The sequence below is a fragment of the Nycticebus coucang genome, chromosome 17, assembly GCF_027406575.1.
Source record: "Nycticebus coucang isolate mNycCou1 chromosome 17, mNycCou1.pri, whole genome shotgun sequence".
Lineage (NCBI taxonomy): Eukaryota > Metazoa > Chordata > Mammalia > Primates > Lorisidae > Nycticebus > Nycticebus coucang.
The window spans coordinates 74,736,399-74,758,370 of NC_069796.1; the positions used below are offsets into that span (position 1 = coordinate 74,736,399).

Here is a 21,972-nt window from a genome sequence, read left to right on the forward strand (position 1 = left end):
AAATTGAAAACAAAAGAATTATACAACAGATCAATAAATCCAAAAGTTGGTTTTTTAAAAGATCAATAAAATAGATAAACCTTTGGCCAACCTAACCAGGAAAAACAAGTAAAATCTCTAATTTTATCAATCAGAAATGATGAAATAACAACAGATCCCTAAGAAACTCAAAAAATCCTTAATGAATACTACAAGAAACTCTACTCTCAGAAATATGAAAATATGAAAGAAATCGACCAATACCTGGAAGTACGCCACCTACCAAGACTTAGCCAGAATGAAGTGGAAATGTTGAACAGGCCTATATCAAGTTCTGAAATAGCATCAGCTATATAAAATCTCTCTAAAAAGAAAAGCCCAGGACCAGATGGCTTTACGTCAGAATTCTACCAAACCTTTAAAGAAGAACTAGTATCTATATTATTAAACTTCTTCCAAAATATGGAAAAAGAAGGACTATTACCCAACACATTCTATGAAGGAAACATCACCTTGATCCCCAAACCAGGGAAACACCCAACAAGCAAAGAAAATTATAGACCAACATCACTAATGAATATTGATGCAAAAATAATAAGATCCTAACGAACAGAATCCAACAACACATCAAAATAATTATACACTATGATCAAGTGGGATTTATCCCAGGGTCTCAAGGCTGGTTCAATATATGTAAATCTATAAATGCAATTCAGCACATAAACAAACTAAAAAGTAAAGACCGTATGATTCTCTCAATTGACAAAGAAAAAGCTTTTGACAATATCCAGCATCCCTTCATGATCAGAACACTTAAGAAAATTGGTATAGAAGGGACATTTCTTAAACTGATAGAGGCCATCTACAGCAGACCGACAGCCAACATCGTACTGAATGGAGTTAAATTGAAATCATTTCCACTTAGATCAGGAACCAGGCAAGGTTGCCCATTGTCTCCATTGCTCTTTAACATTGTAATGGAAGTTTTAGCCATTGCAATTAGGGAAGAAAAGGCGATCAAGAGTATCCACTTAGGATCAGAAGAGATCAAACTTTCACTCTTCGCAGATATGATCGTATATCTGGAAAACACTAGGGATTCTACTACAAAACTTTTAGAAGTGATCAAGGAATACAGCAATGTCTCTGGCTACAAAATCAACACCCATAAATCTGTAGTCTTTATATATACCAACAATAACCAAGCCAAAAAAAACACTCAAGGACTCTATTCCTTTCACAGTAGTGCCAAAGAAGATGAAATATTTGGGAGTATAACTAAGAAAGGACATGAAAGTTCTGTACAAAGAGAACTATGAAACTTTAAGACAAGAAATAGCTGAAGATGTTAACAAATGGAAAAACATACCATGCAAATGGCTGGGAAGAATCAACGTCTTTAAAATGTCTGAGTACCAAAAGCAGTATATAATTTTAGTGCAATTCCTATCAAAGCTCCATTGTAATATTTGAAAGATCTTGAAAATATAATACTTTGTTTTATATGGAATCAGAAAAAACCTCGAATAGCCAAAATATTACTCAGGAATAAAAACAAAGGAGGAGGAATCATGCTACCAGACCTGAGACTGTACTGTAAATTGATAGTGATCAAAACAGCATGGTACTGGCACAAAAACAGAGAAGTAGATGTCTGGATCAGAATAGAGAACCAAGAGATGAATCCAGCTACTTAAATGTTATTTGATCTTTGACAAGCCAATTTAAAACATTCAGTGGGGAAAAGATTCCCTATTTAACAAGTGGTGCTGGATGAACTGGCTGGCGATCTGTAAAAGACTGAAACTTGACCCACACCTTTCACCATTAACTAAGATAGACTCTCACTGGATAAAAGATTTAAACTTAAGAAACAAAACTATAAAAAAACTTGAAGAAATTGCAGGGAAAACAATGAGGGAATCAGCCTGGGTGAATATTTCATGAGGAGGACGCCCCAGGCAATTGAAGCAGTATCAAGAATACACTACTGGGATCTTGTCAAAGTAAAAAGCTTCTGCAGAGCCAAGAACATAGTAAGTAAAGCAAGCAGACAGCCCTCAGAATGGGAGAAAATATTTGCAGGTTATATCTCTGATAAAGGTCTAATAACCAGAATCCACAGAGAACTCAAACGTATTAGCAAGAAAAGAACAAGTGATCCCATCTCAGGGTGGGCAAGGGACTTGAAGAGAAACTTCTAAAGAAGACAGACGCATAATCTGCAAACACATGAAAAAAAGCTCATTATCCTTAATCATCAGAGAAATGCAAATCAAAACTTCTTTGAGATATCACCTAATGCCAGTAAGAGTAGTCCACATAACAAAATCCCCAAACCAGACATGTTGGCGTGGATGTGGAGAAAGGGGCACACTTCTACACTGCTGGTGGGAATGCACACTAATACGTTACTTCTGGAAGGATGTTTGGAGAATACTTAGGGACCTAAAACTAGACCTGCCATTCGATCCTATAATTCCTTTACTAGGTTTATACCCAGAAGACCAAAAATCACAATATAACAAAGACATCTATATCAGAATGTTTATTGCAGTCCAATTCACAATTTGTAAGTAATGGAGAAGCCGAAGTGCCCATACACCCATGAATGGACTAGCAAATTGTGGTACCATGGAATATTATGCAGCCTGAAAGAAAGATGGGAGACTTTACTTTCATACTTACATGGATGGAGCTGGAACATATTCTTCTTAGCAAAGTATCTCAGGAATGGAAGAAAAAGTATCCAATGTACTCAGCCCTACTATGAAGCTAATTTATTGCTTTCACATAACGGCTATAACCCAGCTATAGCATAAGAATATGGGGAAAGGGCCAAGGAAGGGGAAGTGAGGGGGGAGGTTAGGGTGGACCGAGCGTAATGGGTGGGACCTCACCTAAGATGCATCTTAGAATGGGTACAGGCGTAACTTTCTAAATGCAGAATACAAATGTCCACGTACAGTAACTAAGAAAATGCCATGAAGGCTACGTTGAACAGTTTGATAATAATATTTCAGATTGTATGTGAAACCACATTGTACCCCTTGAGTGCACTAATGTACACAGCTATGATTTAACAATTAAGAAAAAATGGCTGGAAACAGAAAAAAAAAATTCTTGGAGAGAGTGTAGGGGAAACACTTGACGAAGTTGGCCTGGGAGAATACTTTATGAGGAGGACCCCCTGGCAATTGAAGCAACACCAAAAACCCATTACTGGGATCTGATCAAACTAAAAAGCTTCTGCACAGCCAAGAACACAGTACATAAAGCAAGCAGATAGTCCTCAGAATTGGGGAGGATATTTGCAGGTTATGTTTCTGAAAAAGGTTTGATAACCTGAATCCACAGAGAACTCAAACTTATAAATAAGAAAAGAACAAGTAAACCCCTTTCATTGTGGGCAAGGGACTTGAACAGAAACTTCTCTGAAGATGATAGGCTCATGGCTTACAGATACTTGAAGAAATGCTCGTCATCTTTAATTATCAGAGAAATGCAAATCAAAACCACTTTGAGATATCATCGAAGTCCAGTAAGAGTGGCTCACATAACAAAATCCCTAAAGTATAGATGTTGGCATGGATGTAGAGAAAAGGGAACGCTTCTGCACTGCTGGTGGGAGTGCAGTAATACGTCCCTTTTGGAAAGAAGTATGAAAAATACTCAGGGACCTAAAAGTAGGCGTGCCATTTGATTCTGCAATTCCTGTAGTAGGTGTATATCCAAAAGTCCAAAAATCACTTTATAACAAAGGTATTTATACCAGATTTTTCATTGCAGCTCAATTCATAATAGCTAAATCATGGAAGAAGTCCAAGTGCCCATCACCCCATGAATGGATCAACAAATTGTGGTATATGTATACCATGGAATATTATGCAGCCTTAAAAAAGACGGAGACTTTACCTCTTTCACGTTTACATGGATGGAGCTGGAACATATCTTACTTAGTAAAGAATCTCAAGAGTGGAAGAAAGTATATCCAATGTAGTCAGTACTATTATGAAACCAATTTATAATCATTCACAGTTTCATATGAAGAATAGATCACAACTATGGCCCAAATGGAGGAGAGAGGAGGGGGGTTTAGGAGAGTGGGGAGGTCAGATTGAGGGAGGGTGAATGGTGCATAATGCAAGGGTACATGTCGAATGTAGTAGTATATAGTATTAAACGTCTTAATACTATAAGTAAATGAGATGAGATATATATTAACCAGTGTGATGTATATGTTCCTAATTCTGTATGAAATTACATTGTATCCCATAAATGCATTAATGTATATATAAATGTATATATGATCTATGTGTTTATGATTTAAAAAAAATTACCATATTTTAGAAAAAACTACTCACTGTATATCTCATATTATTCTTGCTTGGTATTCTTTGATATGAGAAGGTTAAATTTAAGGTCACAGAATTGTACAAATACATGTCTTATATTTAGAATCTTTAGCCTTATTGATATTTAGACAGTGGCACTCATTACAGTCCATTACAAAAGCTATTAATGTTTTTCTCCTACTTTTCTCTATCTCAGTAGGTTAAATTATTTGGGCCTGGAGTCAATCTCTCATCCTTCTCATCCTCCCCCATTCACATAAATACTGAGTTACTGTTCTTTCCACAAAACATGGCACATAGTAGGAACTTAACAAATGTTTTTCTGAATGTCTTTTACATGGATTTTTTTTTTCCCCAGTATAGAAGGTTTGTGTTTGTTTTATAAGCAGAATTAAGAAAATATATATGGACAATTGTAACAGCCATCTTGGGTGGAAAGGAAAGAACTTAAAAAATTATTATCGTAGGCTGGGTGTGGTGGTTTATGCCTGTAGTCTTAGCATTCTGGGAAGTCAAGGTGGGAGGATCACTTTGAGCTGTTGAGTTCAAGACCAGCATGTATAATAGTGAGACCTCTGTTTCTAGTAAAAATAGAAAAATTAGCCAGGCGTTGTGGCAGGTACCTGTGGTCCCAGTACTTGGGAGGCTGAGGCAGGAGGATCGCGTAAGCCCAGGAGTTTAAGCTTGCTGTGAGCTAGGCTGATGCCGTACCAGTCTAGCCTGGGCAATAGAGCAAGACTCTGTCTGAAAAAAAAAAAAATTCTTACCATGTGACTTCATTTTCTTGAGCATATTCTAAAGTAAAGTACAAAATGAATATGTAAATGTTACATATTGGTGTATTTTATAGTTTTTCTAAGTATGATATAGAGCCACATTAAAAGAGCAATAGCTATTTAATAATAACAGTAATAATAGCCAATATTAACTGAGCATTTGTAGCATCTCTTTATAAACATTGTCATGAGTACTTTACATGCTTGTCACAACACTAAGAAGCACAGTGTTATCATTTTTATATTTAAGATGAGGAAATTAAAGTCAAGCAAAATCAAATAACTAGTGTTAAGTACTAGAGGCAGAATTTGAACCTAGGTTGTGCTCTTGGGAGCTAAACTGCATTGCTTCCAGTTTTTAAAACAAATATTAACTTCTAATAGAGAAATATAAAAATTATATGCATGGTGAGTCTTTGTCTGTTTTCAGGTAGGCTTGTTTTTTTTAAGAGCCAGTAGGCAGGTTTCGGTGTAAACATTAATTAATGATAAGCCCTGAAAGTAAGTTTATTTAATTTAATTTCATCCATGTCGACTATTATTCATTTCATGTGTCACATATACTTAGTTTTATTATAAGTGTTCTGGGAATTAGAAGAAGTTTAAAAATTCTCCTTGGTATCTGCGGTCTCATCTGTGGTTAAAATTCAGGAGACAGAGCAGTTCAGAATTCAGAATCAAAGTGTGTTAACCACTTAAGAGATCCTTGTACCATAAGATATGGTTAGATTATTCAAGTCTGTTCAGCGCATGGACAAATTCTCTATGTTGTTTGAGAATTTCTCTTTACCATTCTTAAAAGTCTTAATGGTTTGAGAATGACTCTTAATTTCTTTGCCTAGATTTGAATCAGAGTTCTATTATTTTTAGTAAAGCTTGCTTTACCTAAAGCCAGTACCCACAAATCTAAACAGGTAAAACATGTAAAGGTGGTAATTATTTACATTTAAACAGTATGTTTCATCTTGAGAAATAATTTACAATAGGATATTTTAAAATTAGTGACTCTTAAGTCAAATAAAATATTGCATCTGCATTCTCTAAAGATACTGCTTGCAATGCTTCAGATTCACATCCATTATTCAAAGTATGTGACATATCCCATACACAGTTGGAGTACATATAGTGTATTAATAATGACCTCCTAAAGTTTCTAAGAAATACAGCCAATTTTTGTTTATTTGGTAGTTATGTTCCATAAAGTCACTATAACACAGAATTAACAAATATTGAACCACTTCTCCTGTGGGCCTCTGGTCACAACATTTTCATCAACCTTAGTGATAAGCCCAGAAAGTAAGTTTAATCAATACATAACCTTGTTTTGTGTGTGTTTCTGTTTAAAGACACTTTAAAATATATTGTCGATTCACTAATATTGTACTCAACCAACATCCCTATGCCTCATGCCTTAACACAGCTTACCTAACGTGTATTTTCTATATAAGGTACATAATAGGATTTTTCATTTAGGAACATTACATAGCACTTCACCATTACACTTAGGCCATCTTAAATGGTGAGATGAATAATTGTTTATGATATGAAGTTAAATAAGAAGGCAGAATGTTATTCAATACTTTTTTCAACCTGATCTCAGAACATGTGTATTGTATCATATCTTCTATTGGATATATTTTGAGTGGAAGTTACTTTTATTTAATTTAAGCAGCATAAATTTAATTTATGCTAATTCATTTTTTATAATAAAATCTGCATTTTAATAATTTTTCTAAATTGACAAGTCAACCTTTTTTCTTTGCTATTTAATGTTACATTTTCTATGTGATGATTTCTAAATTCATTAACCTATGTATATTGATAACATACAATGTGCCATGCCCTGTTCTGGGTTATGAAAATGTGATAGAAAACAAACAAAAATATCTGCTCTCATGTAGTTTACATTCTATTGGAATAGACAGGTAACTGGGTAAAATAAATATGCAAAATAGGGCGGTGCATGTGGCTCAAAGTAGTAGGGCCTTGGCCCCATATGCCAGAGGTGGAGGGTTCAAATCCAGCCCTTGCCAGAAACTGCAAAAAAAAAAAAAAAGAGGCAAAATATGTTATGTTGGAAAGTGGTAAGTGCAAAATAAAAAGAAGCAAGAAGGAGGATACAAGATGCTAGGAGATTATATTTTCTTTTACTAGAATGTAGTGGCTTATTAAATAATAAAGTTTTGTTATCTGTCAGTGTTCTGTGGGTTGATAAGTCTTAGTTGGATGATTCTCTTTTGGAACCTTTCAGAGATTATAATCAGATGAGAACTGGGGCTGGAGTTACTTGAATGTTTCTATACTCACCAGACTGGTGTCTCAGCTGGATTGCTTGGAACATATATTTTTATTGGACATTTCTCTCTCCCCTTAGTCTTCTTACATGGTAGCTGGCCTTCCCAGATCAAGCATTCCTTGAGAGATTGGAGGAAACTGTCCTCCAGAAACCAATGGTCATGAAAGCCTAGATTCAGAAGGAGGCCACTTTCATTGTATTCTGTTGGTCAAAGTAATTACAATCCAGCCCAGATTTACAAAGATTGGAAGGAGAGACTCTATGTCTTATTGGTATATGCATATGTGGAGGGAAGGAATTGATGGTGGATATCTTCAGGACAAACTACCATTCCACATGTTAATAGGAAATCTAGGCAAAGCCTAACTGAGATGGTGAATTCAAGACTAATGAACATAGTTGTGTATATTTCCCCATTAAGCTGTGTAAATATAGGCAAAGATTAGGTGGGGTATTGGATATAAACAGTTAACTGTCTTGTCAGGTCAGTATGTTAGAGTAAAAGAGGAATTAATTGTATATGCATGGCAGAGATCATGATCATTGTCCATAGAATTGAAGCTATATAAGCAGAGTAAAGAAGATGTGAAGTATGTTAGAGAGAATGAAAAAATGGAAAAATCCGTAAATCTATTAAATCTAATAAGAGGTCAGGAAACATGCAGGATATAGGATCAATAAACAAAAATCAATGGCATGTTTACATATTAGTTGCAAAGAATCAAAAATGAAGGGAAGGGCGGCGCCTGTGGCTCAGCGAGTAGGGCGCCGGCCCCACATGCCGAGGGTGGCGGGTTCAAACCCAGCCCCGGTCAAACTGCAACAACAAAAAAAAATAGCCGGGCGTTGTGGCGGGCACCTGTAGTCCCAGCTACTAGGGAGGCTGAGGCAAGAGAATCGCGGAAGCCCAGGAGTTAGAGGTTGCTGTGAGCCGTGTGACGCCACGGCACTCTACCCGAGGGCGGTACAGTGAGACTCTGTCTCTAAAAAAAAAAAAAAAAAAAACAAAAATGAAGGGAAAAAAGTCAAGTCCACCTTTAATACCAAAAGGAATAAATATGTATTTTTAATTTTAAAAAGAAGTGTAAGAGTTACACACTGACACTATAAGATGGTGTTGAAAGAAATTAAAGATCTAAGTAAGTCAAAAGACATTACATGGCCATGCATCAGAAGACTTGATATTGTGAAGATAGCAATACTCTCCACGTTGATCTGAAAATGCAGTGCAATTTGTGTTAAAATTCCAGGTTTTTCAGGAATAGACAAGCTTATCCTAAAATTCATCCCACATGCAAAAGAGTGAAGTTGGATTCTTCTTTTATATCATATGCAAAAAAAAAAAATCAGTAAAAATGAATCCTTGTTCTAAATGTTTAGTTAAAACTATATATAAGGGTGGATGTGGTGGCTCATGCCTATAATCCTAGGCAGGATCCTCGGCCTGGGAGGCCAAGGCAGGTGGATTGCCTGAGATCAGGAGTTTGAGACCAGCCTTAACAAGAGCAAGACCCCATCTCTAAAAAACTAGCTGGGTATTGTGGCAGGTGCCTGTAGTCCCAGCTATTTGGGAGGCTGAGGCAAGAGGATTGCTTGAGCCCAAGAGTTTGAGATTGCTATGAGCTGTAATGCCATGTTACTGTACAGAAGATGATGAAGTAAGACTGTATCTCAAGAAACAAAAAAATCCCAAAACTATATATACAACTATATAACTCATAGAAGAAAAGATAGGACTGAATCTTCATGGCTTATTGGGCAAGTTTTTCTCAGATATAACAGCAAAAACCAACAAAAGACAACTTGGATAAATTGTACTACATCAGAATTAAAAATTTTTTGCAACTCAATTCACAATTGCAAAGATAAAGAATCAACCTACATGCCCATGAATTGATAAATGGATAAAGAAAATGAGATAGATGTATATACATACACACCATGGAATACTACTCAGCAATAAAATGAATGAAATAGTGTCTCTTGCAGCAATTTAGATGCAACTTTGAGTCATTAGCCTAAATGAAGTAACTCAGGAACAGAAAACCAAATACTGCCCAGTCTCACTTATAAATGGAAGCTGAGCTCTGGGTGTGCAGGGGCATACATAATGGGCATAATGGACATTAGAGAATGAGAAGGGGAGAGGAGGTAACAGAGTGAGGGACATACAGTTACCTTTTGGGGGTAATGCACACTCTTCAGGGGACAGGTACCCTAAAAGCCCAGACTTCACCACTATACAGTTCATCTACATAACCAAAAATCACTGTACTCCTAAATATATTGAAATTTTAAGAAATTTTGTACATTATAGTGTACCTTCAAGAAAGTGGAAACAACCCAGAGAATGGGAGAAAATATTTCAAATTACATAACTGATAAGAGACCAGCATCTGGAATATATAGAGAACTCTTAGAAACCCGTAATATTAATAATAAAGCTCTCAAAAACGGTCAAAGGAGTTGAGTAGACGTTTCTCCAAAGAAGACACGAATGGAAAGAATGCTCAACATCATTAGTCATTAGATAAATGGTATGTGAAAATTATAATGAGATACCATTTCACACTCATTAAGATGGATATAATAAAAAGGCAATAACCAGTGCTGGCAAAAACTTGGAGAAATTGGACTTTCATACATTGCTAATGGGAATGTTAGAGGCTAATGGTGAAGATGTTTTTGAAAACATTTTGGCAGTTTCTTAAAATGTTAGAAGTAAAAGCACCACATAACCCAGCAGTTCCACCCATGGGTAAACTCAAGAGAAATGAAAACATGCATCCACATAAAAACTTGTACACAAATGTTTGTTCATGGCAGCATTATTTATAATAGCCAAAGTTAGAAATAGTACAAACATTCATAAACTGGACAAATCAAATATAATCTGTAGTAACCAAAACAGCATAGTATTCATACAAAAACACAAACTAATGAAACAAAATAGAGAACCCAGAAATAAGTCCAACATTTATAGCCAACTGATTTTTGTAAAAAATGTGATATATCTGAACTATGGAATATTACTTAGCTGTGAAGAAACTTTAGTGTAGCACAAGTATCATCCATGTGCTACAACATGGATGATCCTTGAAAACATGCTAAATGAAAAAAGACACAAAGATCACATATTGTATGATTCATGTGAAATGTCCAGAATGGGAAAATCTGATGCGACATAATGTGGCCTAGTGGTTGCTTAGGGCTGGAGGGCTAGACTAGGATGCAGAATGACTGGTAATTGGTAAGATTTATTTTGAGAAGTATGAAAAAGGTTCTAAAAGTAGATTGTATGGATGGTTACATAACTCTTCAAATTTATTAAAAAAACGTTGAATTATATACCTTAAGTGGGTTGTATGGTATAAGAATTATGTATTTCAGTGAAGCTATTAAAAAAGGATAGGTTCATAGATTGGAGATTCCCAGTAGACCAAAGGATTGTTAACGTTGTAAGATTCATCTTTGTAGATATCAAATCATTAATGACTATGATAAAAATATTGTTAGAGTTATGGTGAGCCAGAAGCCAAACAGTACCTTCAAAAAATAAATGGAAATAATCTGAAGTAGATAATTTTAACAAGAAGGGATATTTGTTAGTATAGTTTGATGACATAGGGTGTAAAGGTGAGTGCTTTATGACGAAGAGAGGGGGAATATTCTGAAAATGGAAATGAAGAACACCAAAAACACCTACTCCATGTTCAAGGCCCACGATACAAGAGGTGTGGAAGTAAAAAAGGCTAGCACTCGGCAGGGCCTACAGAGGAAGCAGGGTCTTCAGGGTAGACTTGATGTTATTATGAACTGGTATTGATCTTAAAATACTTCACAGTACATAGGGTAACTTTCTCAATACTTCCATTTTTCTACCTGGACATTTTGTCCTGTTACAGTTTTCACTAATTATACCTGTCGTGAAACTTGCATCTTGTTTTTTGATCAAGTTGGTGTTCTTGTTCTACTTAATCCATTTCATTTTGCTAATGTATAAGGCTATATCATTGATCAGTTTTGATTTATTCATTGTTTGTGATAGAACAAGGGACATGGTTTCATACTAATTTACAGGTAGTTTGTTATCTTAATAGGCCAATGTCTTCAGAAATCATGAGGGAATTGTTGATTAGTTGTGGTATAACAATGACTGCTGTTACATTGGATGCAGGAAAAAGAAAAAATGTATTCTTTTTCTGCATTTACTTATCCTTAATGTATTATGTATCAATAAAAGTAATAAAAGCATAGCACAAATAAACACATAGTAAAAGCTAACAAGCATAGACAGCCTGTTCCTTGACTGTTCAGTTCTGCCTTTTAAAAACCCCTAAGTTCACTTGGAAAGGTTTTATAATCAGTAATGTAATTGATTTCAGTATTATGAAATAGCCTGCTCATCTGTGAAAAATCCGTCTCCAAGGATAGCATAAGATTTCTTTTTAGGAAGTTAATTTTATGTTGTTAATTATTCATATTGTAGGATCTTATCTGGTGAATCCAGAGATAAAAAATAATATGCCTTAAACAAAAGTCATTCAAAAAAAAAAACAAAAGTCATTCAATAAATACTCCATTTCTAAACTAGTCAACTTTGGTCACTCCAAAGTAAGATTTGTGAAAACTATATATGTTGCCATTTGTACCACTCTTGGAAAATTATTTAATCCTCTGCTGCTATCAGCTATGATGTTAACTCAACCATCAAACAATATAAATTGAACAGTGAAATCTTTGGATTTTTAAAAATCATACATAAAAATACAAAGGGAATAATTCATTGCTATTATGTTCTAAGAAGGAACAATATTTGAAATGATCAGACTTACATAATCATGACACTAAACTTTCAGAAAAGATGCTAGTCCTTTCCTGCTGAATAATAGCCCTAGTCCTTGATGTTACATTTATTGTTTTCCTATCAAATTTAATTTCAGTAATAAGTCTTTCTGGTAGATCTTTATTATTTTCCATTTTGCAAATGAAAAGGTCCTAAGACTTCAAGAGGTAAGTAACTTACGCAAGATCATAGAGCTGGTAGAGCTGGGATTCAAATGTAGTTTTATCTGACTCTAAAGTCTCTGCCATTTTCACTGATCCCTTGACAAATATAAAACCTAACTCAACTGTCTGTCAAGAACTGAATTCACAATAGTTTATCACTTGTTGAAAAGAATCTATCATTTTGCTAATTTTGGGATTTTTTGTAAAATAAGCTTGTTTCTAATAATATCTCTTAAACTTTTCTCGTTATGTATTAGGGCGCCTTGCATGGCTAGTATACTTAGTTGGGACAGTTGTAGGAGGAAGATTAACGTACACAAGCACAGATGAACATGATGCCATGGATGGAGAGTTGTCCTGTCGGTAAGTAACAGCCATGTAATTTACAGAATTTTAAATAGTTAAGAAATTTAGTTATTGAGGTAGCATAATGAGTGAAAGCAGCAGTTCTTAACCTGTGGGTTGTGACTCCTTTGGACTGTATTAAAGGTATGCGGCATTAGGAAGGTTGAGAACCACTGAGCTAAAGAACTGTGTGTGTGGACTTTTAAGAAAAGTATTTCTGGGCGGCGCCAGTGGCTCAGTCGGTAGGGCGCCGGCCCCATATGCCGAGGGTGGCGGGTTCAAACCCGGCCCCGGCCAAACTGCAACCAAAAAATAGCCGGGCGTTGTGGCGGGCGCCTGTGGTCCCAGCTGCTCGGGAGGCTGAGGCAGGAGAATCGCTTAAGCCCAGGAGTTGGAGGTTGCTGTGAGCTGTGTGAGGCCACGGCACTCTGCCGAGGGCCATAAAGTGAGACTCTGTCTCTACAAAAAAAAAAAAAAAAATCTTTAGAAAAAAAAAAAAAGAAAGAAAAGTATTTCTTCTATTTTTTATTGATGGGAAAACCAACTCTCAGAGGTTAAATGATTTCTAGAAGTCAAATCTCTGATAAGTGATAGACTTAAATCTTTTGTAGATGTGCAAATAATGTGATGAAGATTTAGGTTGGTTTTTATTGTTTAGAATCTGATAAAGTGTACAAAATTGGCGTGTATTGGAATGGTGGCAAAATGGGGATGACATACATCTGGTCAAAAAGCATTGGGTAGCTAGTTATCCAACACAAGAGTTGTGAATGTTGACTGGATTTTTAGGGGCACAGCCTTAGGAAGAAACAGTTGAATTCTTCTTCGCACGTTTCTATTCTAAACTGAGGAAAATTTCTATATATAAATGATATCTGAGGAAAAATTTTATAGATGAATAATACAGGTGAGCAAGTGAGTTGATTTTCTTCATATTTTATTTCTAGTAATATTGTCCCTTATAATAGCAGTACATGTTTTTGTTGAAGACTTAGAAATACAAATGAAAAGAATCACATTATGTGTTATTCTAGAGATAACTTCTGTCACTTCGGTGAAGACGCTTTGGGTCTTTTAATGTGTGTGGATACATGTACAATATGTGTGGGTTTTTCACCTTTTTTAAAACAAATTTTCGTACTATTTTGTAAACTGAAATTGGAGATAATAGCTAACTAACTGGAGGCTATAAGAAATACATTTTTTAAATGGTTATAACAAGGACTTGTAAATAGTAAGCTGTACGTTACATACAGAGACACACACACATACACACAACTTCTTCAAATCAAACATAATATTGTGACTATTTTACCTAGATATTAAATATTCTTATACCATAATTTACGTAGACCCTTGTTTTTGAAATTAAGGTTGTTTGTCAATTTTTCCTTATTATTACTTTTAGGTAAATGTTCTTTTAGCTATATCTTTATGTAGATTGAAAAAATTTCATTAGAGTTAACTCCTACAAGCTGAATAACTGGTGGTCAAAGGGTATGTAGCATTTTAAAGACTTTCAATACATGTTTTTAAATGGTCTTCTGAGAAAGTGATACTAGTTTATTCTCTGAACCCAACAGCTATAAGAGTTACTGTTTTTCAGCAGTCAAACACTAGATAATAGTGTCATATTATTGCCACTTTATAGGTAACAAGTGTCTCATTTCAATTTGTGATTCTTTGGTTATTAGTGATGTCAAACATTCTCTTCTCCTTTTTTTGTCATTTGTATTTATTCTTTGTTATTTTTATACTATATTGATTTTCTTTTATCATTATCTTTTCTAATTTGATCTTAGAGCCCAATATATATAATAAATCTTAATTTTGTCTAGGTGCTCAGGCCAGTAATCCTGACATTTTAGGAGGCTAGGGTGGAAAGAGTGCTTGAGCCTAGGAGTTCAAGACCATCCTAAAAGAAGAAAAAATACTACTTAAGCATGGTGGTGTGGCCCCAGCAGGGAGGCTCAGGTAGAAGGCTCACTTGAGCCCAGGAATTCAAGATTACAGCAAGATAAATTAATGCCACTGAACTCCAGCCTCGTGGGTGAGAGAGATCCTGTCTCAAAAAACAACAACAAAACCTTAATATTTTGCTATTCATTAAAAAAAGATTTTCTCTGTGTTTTTAATTTACTTTAAATTTTTTTTACTGGTTTAGATATTTATCAGTTTATATTTATGAATTTTTTTCCTTCATATTTTCTCTATTTCTTACACTTAGGAAGATTTTTTTTTTCACTCCTAGATAATAAAAAATCCACCTTTATTTTCCCCTACTTTTAGATTTTTCTATTTTTTAATTTGTTTTAATATAAATTAAAATACTTTGATAACTATGTAATTACACTTTATTATGTCATATACACATGAATACATTTATGCACATGTGGAATACAATGTGTTGATTTTTTAATACAATTTGGAGTGCTTACATCAAAATAATTAATACAGCTTTTGCCTCATTTACTTGATTGTTGTGTTAAGACATTTATGTTCTATACTTGATAGATTTGACTTGTACCCTTGCAATATGCTCCATAGGTGTGGGCCCTCCGTTTACCATCCCTCTATCAAATCTCCTCTCTCCCTTCCCTTCCCACTCCCATTTTTCTCCTTCTTCCTGGGCTGTAGTTGTGGTCTATCTTTCATAAGAAAGTGTGAGTAAAGATAAATTGGTTTCGTAGAAATATTGAGTACATTGGGTACTATTTCTTCCATTCTTGAGATATTTTACTTAGGAGAATATGTTCCAGGTCCATCCGTGTAAACATAAAAGAGGTAGTCTCCATCTTTTTTAAAGGCTGCATAGTATTCCATGGTATACATACACCACAATTTATTAATCCATTCATGGGTCGATGGGCACTGTGCTTATTCCATGACTTGGCTATTATGAATTGAGCTGCAATGAATAATCTTTTTTTTTTTTTTTAATTTTTTTATTAAATCATAACTGTATACAATGATATGATTATGGGGCATCATACACTCACTTCATATACCATTTGACACATTTTTATCACAGTGGTTAACATAGCCTTTCCGGCGTTATCTCAGTTACTGTGCCAAAACATTTACATTCTACATTTACCAAGTTTCGCAAATACCCCTGTAATATGCACCACAGGTGTGATCCCACCGATTCCCCTCCCTCTACCCACCCCCCCCTTTCCCACTTCCCCCTATTGTTAAGTTGTAGCTGGGTTATAGCTTTCATGTGAGAGTCCCAAATTAGTTTCATAGTAGGGCTGTGTACATTGGGTATTTTTTCTTCCATTCTTGGGATACTTTACTAAGAAGAATATGTTCCAGCTCCATCCATGTAAACATGAAAGAGGTAAAGTCTCCATCTTTCTTTAAGGCTGCATAGTATTCCATGGTATTCCATGGTATACAATTTATTAATCCATTCGTGGATCGATGGACACTTGGGCTTTTTCCATGACTTAGCTATTATGAATTGGGCTGCAATAAACATTCTGGTACAAATATCTTTGTTATGTTGTGATTTTTGGTCTTCTGGGTATATGCCCAGCAGAGGAATTACAGGATTGAATGGCAGATCTATTTTTAGATCTCTGAGTGTTCTCCATATATCTTTCCAAAAGGAATGTATTAATTTGCATTCCCACCAGCAGTGCAGAAGTGTTCCCTTTTCTCCGCATCCACGCCAACATCTCTGGTCTTGAGATTTTGTGATATAGGCTAGTCTCATTGGAGTTAGATGATATCTCAAAGTAGTTTTGATTTGCATTTCTCTGATGATTAAAGATGATGAGCATTTTTTCATATGTCTGAAGGCCGTGTGCCTGTCTTCTTCAGAGAAGTTTCTCTTCAAATCCCTTGCCCAGCCTGCGATGGGATCCCTTGTTTTTTTCTTGCTGATGCGTTTGAGTTCTCTGTGGATTCTGGTTATTAAACCTTTGTCAGAGTTATACCCTGCAAATATCTTCTCCCATTCTGAGGGCTGTCTGCTTGCTTTGCTTACTGTCTTCTTAGCTGTGCAGAAGCTTTTTAGTTTGATCAAGTCCCAGTAGTGTATTTTTGAAGCTGCTTCAATTGCCCGGGGGGTTCTCCTCATGAAATACTCACCCAGACCAATTTCTTCAAGGGTTTTCCCTGCATTCTCCTCTAGTATTTTCATAGTTTCATGTCTTAAGTTTAAATCTTTAATCCAATGAGAGTCTATCTTAGTTAATGGTGAAAGGTGTGGGTCCAATTTCAGTCTTCTGCAGGTTGCCAGCCAGTTCACCCAGCACCATTTGTTAAATAGGGAATCTTTTCCCCACTGAATGTTTTTAATTGGCTTGTCAAAAATCAAATAGCGGTAAGTAGCTGGATTCATCTCTTGGTTCTCTATTCTATTCCAGATATCTACTTCTCTGTTTTTGTGCCAATACCATGCTGTTTTGATCACTATCGATTTGTAGTAAAGTCTGAGGTCTGGTAGTGTGATTCCTCCTGTTTTGTTTTTATTTCTGAGTAATGTCTTGGCTGTTCGAGGTTTTTTCTGATTCCATATAAAACGAAGTAATGTTTTTTCAAGATCTTTAAAATATGACAGTGGAGCTTTAATAGGGAGTGCGTTGAAATTATATATTGCTTTGGGTAGTATGGACATTTTGATAATGTTGATTCTTCCTAGCCATGAGCATGGTATGTTTTTCCATTTGTTAACATTTTCAGCTATTTCTTTTCTTAGAGTTTCATAGTTCTCTTTATAGAGATCTTTCACGTCTTTTGTTAGGTAAATTCCCAAATATTTCATCTTCTTTGGCACTACTGTGAATGGGATAGAGTCCTTAACTGCTTTTTCAATTTGACTGTTGTTGGTGTATATAAAGGCTACCGATTTATGAATGTTGATTTTGTAACCTGAGACGCTGCTGTATTCCTTGATCACTTCTAGGAGTTTTGTAGTAGAGTCCCTAGTGTTTTCCAGATACACAATCATATCATCTGCGAAGAGCGAGAGTTTGATCTCTTCTGACCCTATATGGATAACCTTGATCGCCTTTTCTTCCCTAATTGCGGTGGCTAAAACTTCCATTACAATGTTGAAAAGCAATGGAGACAATGGGCAGCTTTGTCTGGTTCCTGATCTGAGTGGAAATGATTCCAATTTAACTCCATTCAATATGATATTGGCTGTGCGTTTGCTGTAGATAGCCTCTATCAGTTTAAGAAAAGTCCCTTCTAGACCAATTTTCTTGAGTGTTCTGATCATGAAGGGATGCTGGATATTATCAAAAGCTTTTTCTGCATCAATTGAGAGAATCGTATGGTCTTTGTTTTTTAATTTGTTTATGTGCTGAATTACATTTATAGATTTACGTATATTGAACCAGCCTTGAGACCCTGGGATAAAACCAACTTGGTCATGATGTATAATTTGTTTGATGTGTTGTTGGATTCTGTTTGTTAGGATCTTGTTGAATATTTTTGCATCTATATTCATTAGTGATATCGGTCTATAATTTTCTTTTCTTGATGGGTCTTTTCCTGGTTTGGGGATCAGGGTGATATTTGCTTCATAGAACGTGTTGGGTAGTCTTCCTTCTTTTTCTACCTTTTGGAACAGGTTGAGTAATATAGGTACTAATTCCTCTTTAAAGGTTTGGTAGAATTCTGACGTGAAACCATCTGGTCCCGGGCTTTTCTTTTTAGGGAGGTTTTGTATAGTTGATGCTATTTCTGAACTTGATATGGGTCTGTTCAACATTTCCACTTGATTCTGGTTAAGTCTTGGAAGGTGGCGTGCTTCCAAGTATCGGTCTATTTCCTTCAGATTTTCATATTTCTGAGAATAAAGTTTCTTGTAATATTCATTAAGGATTTTTTGGATTTCTGATGAGTCTGTGGTTATTTCATCTTTGTTGTTTCTGATTGATGATATTAGAGATTTTACTCTTTTTTTCCTGATTAGGTTGGCCAGAGGTTTATCTATTTTATTGACCTTTTCAAAAAACCAGCTTTTTGATTTATTGATCTGTTGTATTATTCTTTTGTTTTCAATTTCATTTAATTCTGCTCTAATTTTGGTTATTTCTTTTCTTCTACTGGGTTTGGGGTTGGAATGTTCTTCCTTTTCCAGTTGCGTGAGATGTCCCATTAAGTTGTTAACTTCCTCTCTTTCCGTTCTCTTGAGGAAGGCTTGCAGTGCTATAAATTTCCCTCTTAGAACTGCCTTTGCAGTGTCCCAGAGGTTCTGATAGCTTGTGTCTTCATTGTCATTTTGTTCCAAAAAATTGGTGATTTCTTTCTTAATCTCATCTCTGACCCAGCTATCATTCAGCATAAGGTTATTTAACTTCCATGTTTTTGTATGGGTATGCAGATTCCTGTTGTTACTCAATTCAAGTTTTATTCCATGATGGTCCGAGAAGATGCATGGAATAATTTCTATTCCTTTAAATTTACTGAGGTTAGACTTGTGACCTAAAATGTGATCAATTTTGGAGTAAGTTCCGTGGGCTGATGAGAAGTATGTGTATTCAGTTTTGTTGGGATGAAATGTTCTGTAGATGTCTGCTAAATCTAAATATTGGATGGTTAGGTTTAAATCTAAGATTTCTTTGCTCAGCTTCTTTCTGGAGGATCGATCCAACACTGCCAAGGGAGTGTTGAAATCTCCAATGATTATGGAGCTGGAGGAAATCAAGTTACTCATGGCTGTTAGAGTTTCTCTTATAAATTGAGGTGCATTCTGGTTGGGTGCATAGATATTAATAATTGAGATCTCGTCATATTGAGTATTACCCTTAACAAATATGAAGTGACCATTCTTGTCCTTCCTTACTTTTGATGGTTTAAAGCCTACTGTATCTGCAAATAAAATTGCAACACCTGCTTTTTTCTGATTACCATTTGCCTGAAATATGGATGACCATCCTTTCACCCTGAGTCTGTATTTGTCTTTTAAGTTGAGATGTGACTCTTGTATGCAACAAATATCTGGCTTGAGTTTTTGTATCCAGTCAGCTAACCTATGCCTCTTTAGAGGACAGTTTAAGCCATTCACATTGATGGAGAGTATTGATAAGTGTGGTGGAATTTTGGGTATCGAGTTTTTCAAAGGTCCAGTGGACATTTTTAATCCTTTCGCCAGTGTGGAAGTTGGAGTTTGATCCAAAGTTTCTGAGTGAGTTTACTTATGTGGTATAGGATTGGGTTGGTCATTGTGGAGGATAGGTCTGAGAACATCCTGAAGAGCTGGTTTACTTATGGCAAATTTTTTCAACATATGAATGTCATTGAAGTATTTAATTTCTCCATCATAGATGAAACTCAGTTTAGCTGGATACAAGATCCTGGGTTGAAAGTTTTTTTGCTTTAGGAGATTAAAAGTTGATGACCAGCCTCTTCTTGCTTGAAAAGTTTCAGCAGAGAGATCTGCAGTTATTCTAATATTCTTACCTTTGTACGTTATAGTTTTCTTTCACCGGGCTGCTTTGAGAATCTTCTCTTTCATGTTAACTTTAGTGAAGCTAATTATGATATGTCTGGGAGATGGCTTATTGGGGTTGAATCGTGCTGGGGTTCTGAAGCTGTCTGCTATCTGAATTTCAGATTCTCTAGGCATGTCTGGAAAATTTTCTTTCATAATTTCATGTAGAAGGGCCTCTGTGTCCTTGGCAGCCACTTCATCATTCTCCGAAATTCCTATAACCCTTATGTTGTTTTTTTTCGAATTATCTGAGAGCTCTCTGAGTGAGTGATCCGTTTTTGCTCTCCATTTCTCTTCCTCTTTGAGAGATTGGGAGCGTTCGAAGACTTTATCTTCAATGTCAGAAATCCTTTCTTCTGCTTGCTCCATTCTGTTACTGAGGGATTCTACTGTATTTTTCATATCTTTGAGGGCTGTAAGTTCTTGTTTCAGTGTGTCTAAGTCTTTGGTGGTTTTGTCTTTAAATTCGTTAAATTCTTGAGACAATTTTTGAATTTCTCCTCGAATTCCTAATTCCATTTTATTAATCTTGTCTGCAAACCAAATTCTGAATTCGACTTCTGACATCTCAGCCAGTTGTTTATGAATGGGATCTTCAATCACATCTGCCGTATCTTTTCTTGGGGGGGTTGATCTATTCTGGTTATTCATGTTACCAGAGTTTTTCCGCTGATTCCGCCCCATGGTTTACTCCCTTTGGTTTTTCCCCTGGGGTTTTATCGAGGGCCCGTACAGTGTTGTGGCCTGAGAAACTGGGGCCCTGTCTGGTGTGGTGGAGCAAAGTGGTTCTGTCTTGTTTTCAGCTGGTTTCTGTTCGATCCTATTGCAACTTCTACTCTGGCTTGAAGTCTCAGCTGTGTGGAAAAATCAGCAATTAAGTCACCCCGCCTGCCCACCTCTGGCCCCAGTTGGAAAAGGAGAATCAAACCTTCCTACAATCGCACACCCAGGGCACCGCCTGAAGAGTCCTCAGTCTATTAGCCCAGTTCAAAAGGTCCGAATCAGCTGTCTCAATCGGCACTTGTCTCGGGTGGAAGGGTTCAAGAGGTCTCTGGGAACTGGATCACAGGGGCCTGGTGACTCCTCTGACACTGCTCACCCCAGTGCAGCGTGGAGTCAGGAGGAGCCACCCAGCAAACAGAGCGTTCTGGGAAGGTTGACGTCTCCTTCCCCACTTTGCCCCTCCGTTGGACCCAGTCACTGGTATCTCTGCAGATGGCTAACCCAGTTGCCTGCAGTGAACAGACACTCCAGGGGTTTGCACCTGCCTGAATCGCAAGGAAGTCTGCCAGGCACCCGCAGACTGCCGCTATCTAGCAGGAGGAGATGGGGTCTGACATCTTTGAGTGTTTGATGCAGGTGATGGGAAGGAGGTGTTCACTCAGGCTTAGCCCCATCCCTGATGCATGCTGCTAACAGAACAGAACAGAACAGACAACTTTGTGAGGTTCTGTCTCTGTTCCTGTCGTCGCCTACAGGAGACGGGCTGTTTTGAGTTCAAACGTCTTTGCTGCTGGAGAATTGCGTCTGAACACCTCTCTGGGTCGGCCCGCCCTGGAGGGTTCTGGGTTTGTGAGCCGTGTCACCGGTGGCCTCCTCTGGTTGCCCAGGGAGACAGGGGGTGTGGCCTCAGAATATCCAGAAGTGAGCGTTCTGCCGTTAAAGAAAAAACGGCTGTTGATCTACCTCCAGGGAACTGCTGCTCTGGTGTGGGCACTCAGGCGACCCTTTTCTCCTCTGTCCCGCCCCCAGAGTCAG

General features: G+C 36.6%; 1 protein-coding gene across 2 annotated transcripts in view; it reads left to right on the plus strand.

Annotated features, from left to right (window-relative positions):
• The window catches only part of RANBP17 (RAN binding protein 17), a 480,295-nt gene that overhangs the window by 75,615 nt on the left and 382,708 nt on the right, over window positions 1–21,972 (plus strand). For both annotated transcript variants that reach the window (XM_053566863.1, XM_053566864.1), the window contains exon 13: window positions 12,674–12,779. In XM_053566863.1, coding sequence (XP_053422838.1) covers window positions 12,674–12,779 — 106 coding nt within the window. The remainder of the gene's footprint in view (window positions 1–12,673; window positions 12,780–21,972) is intronic.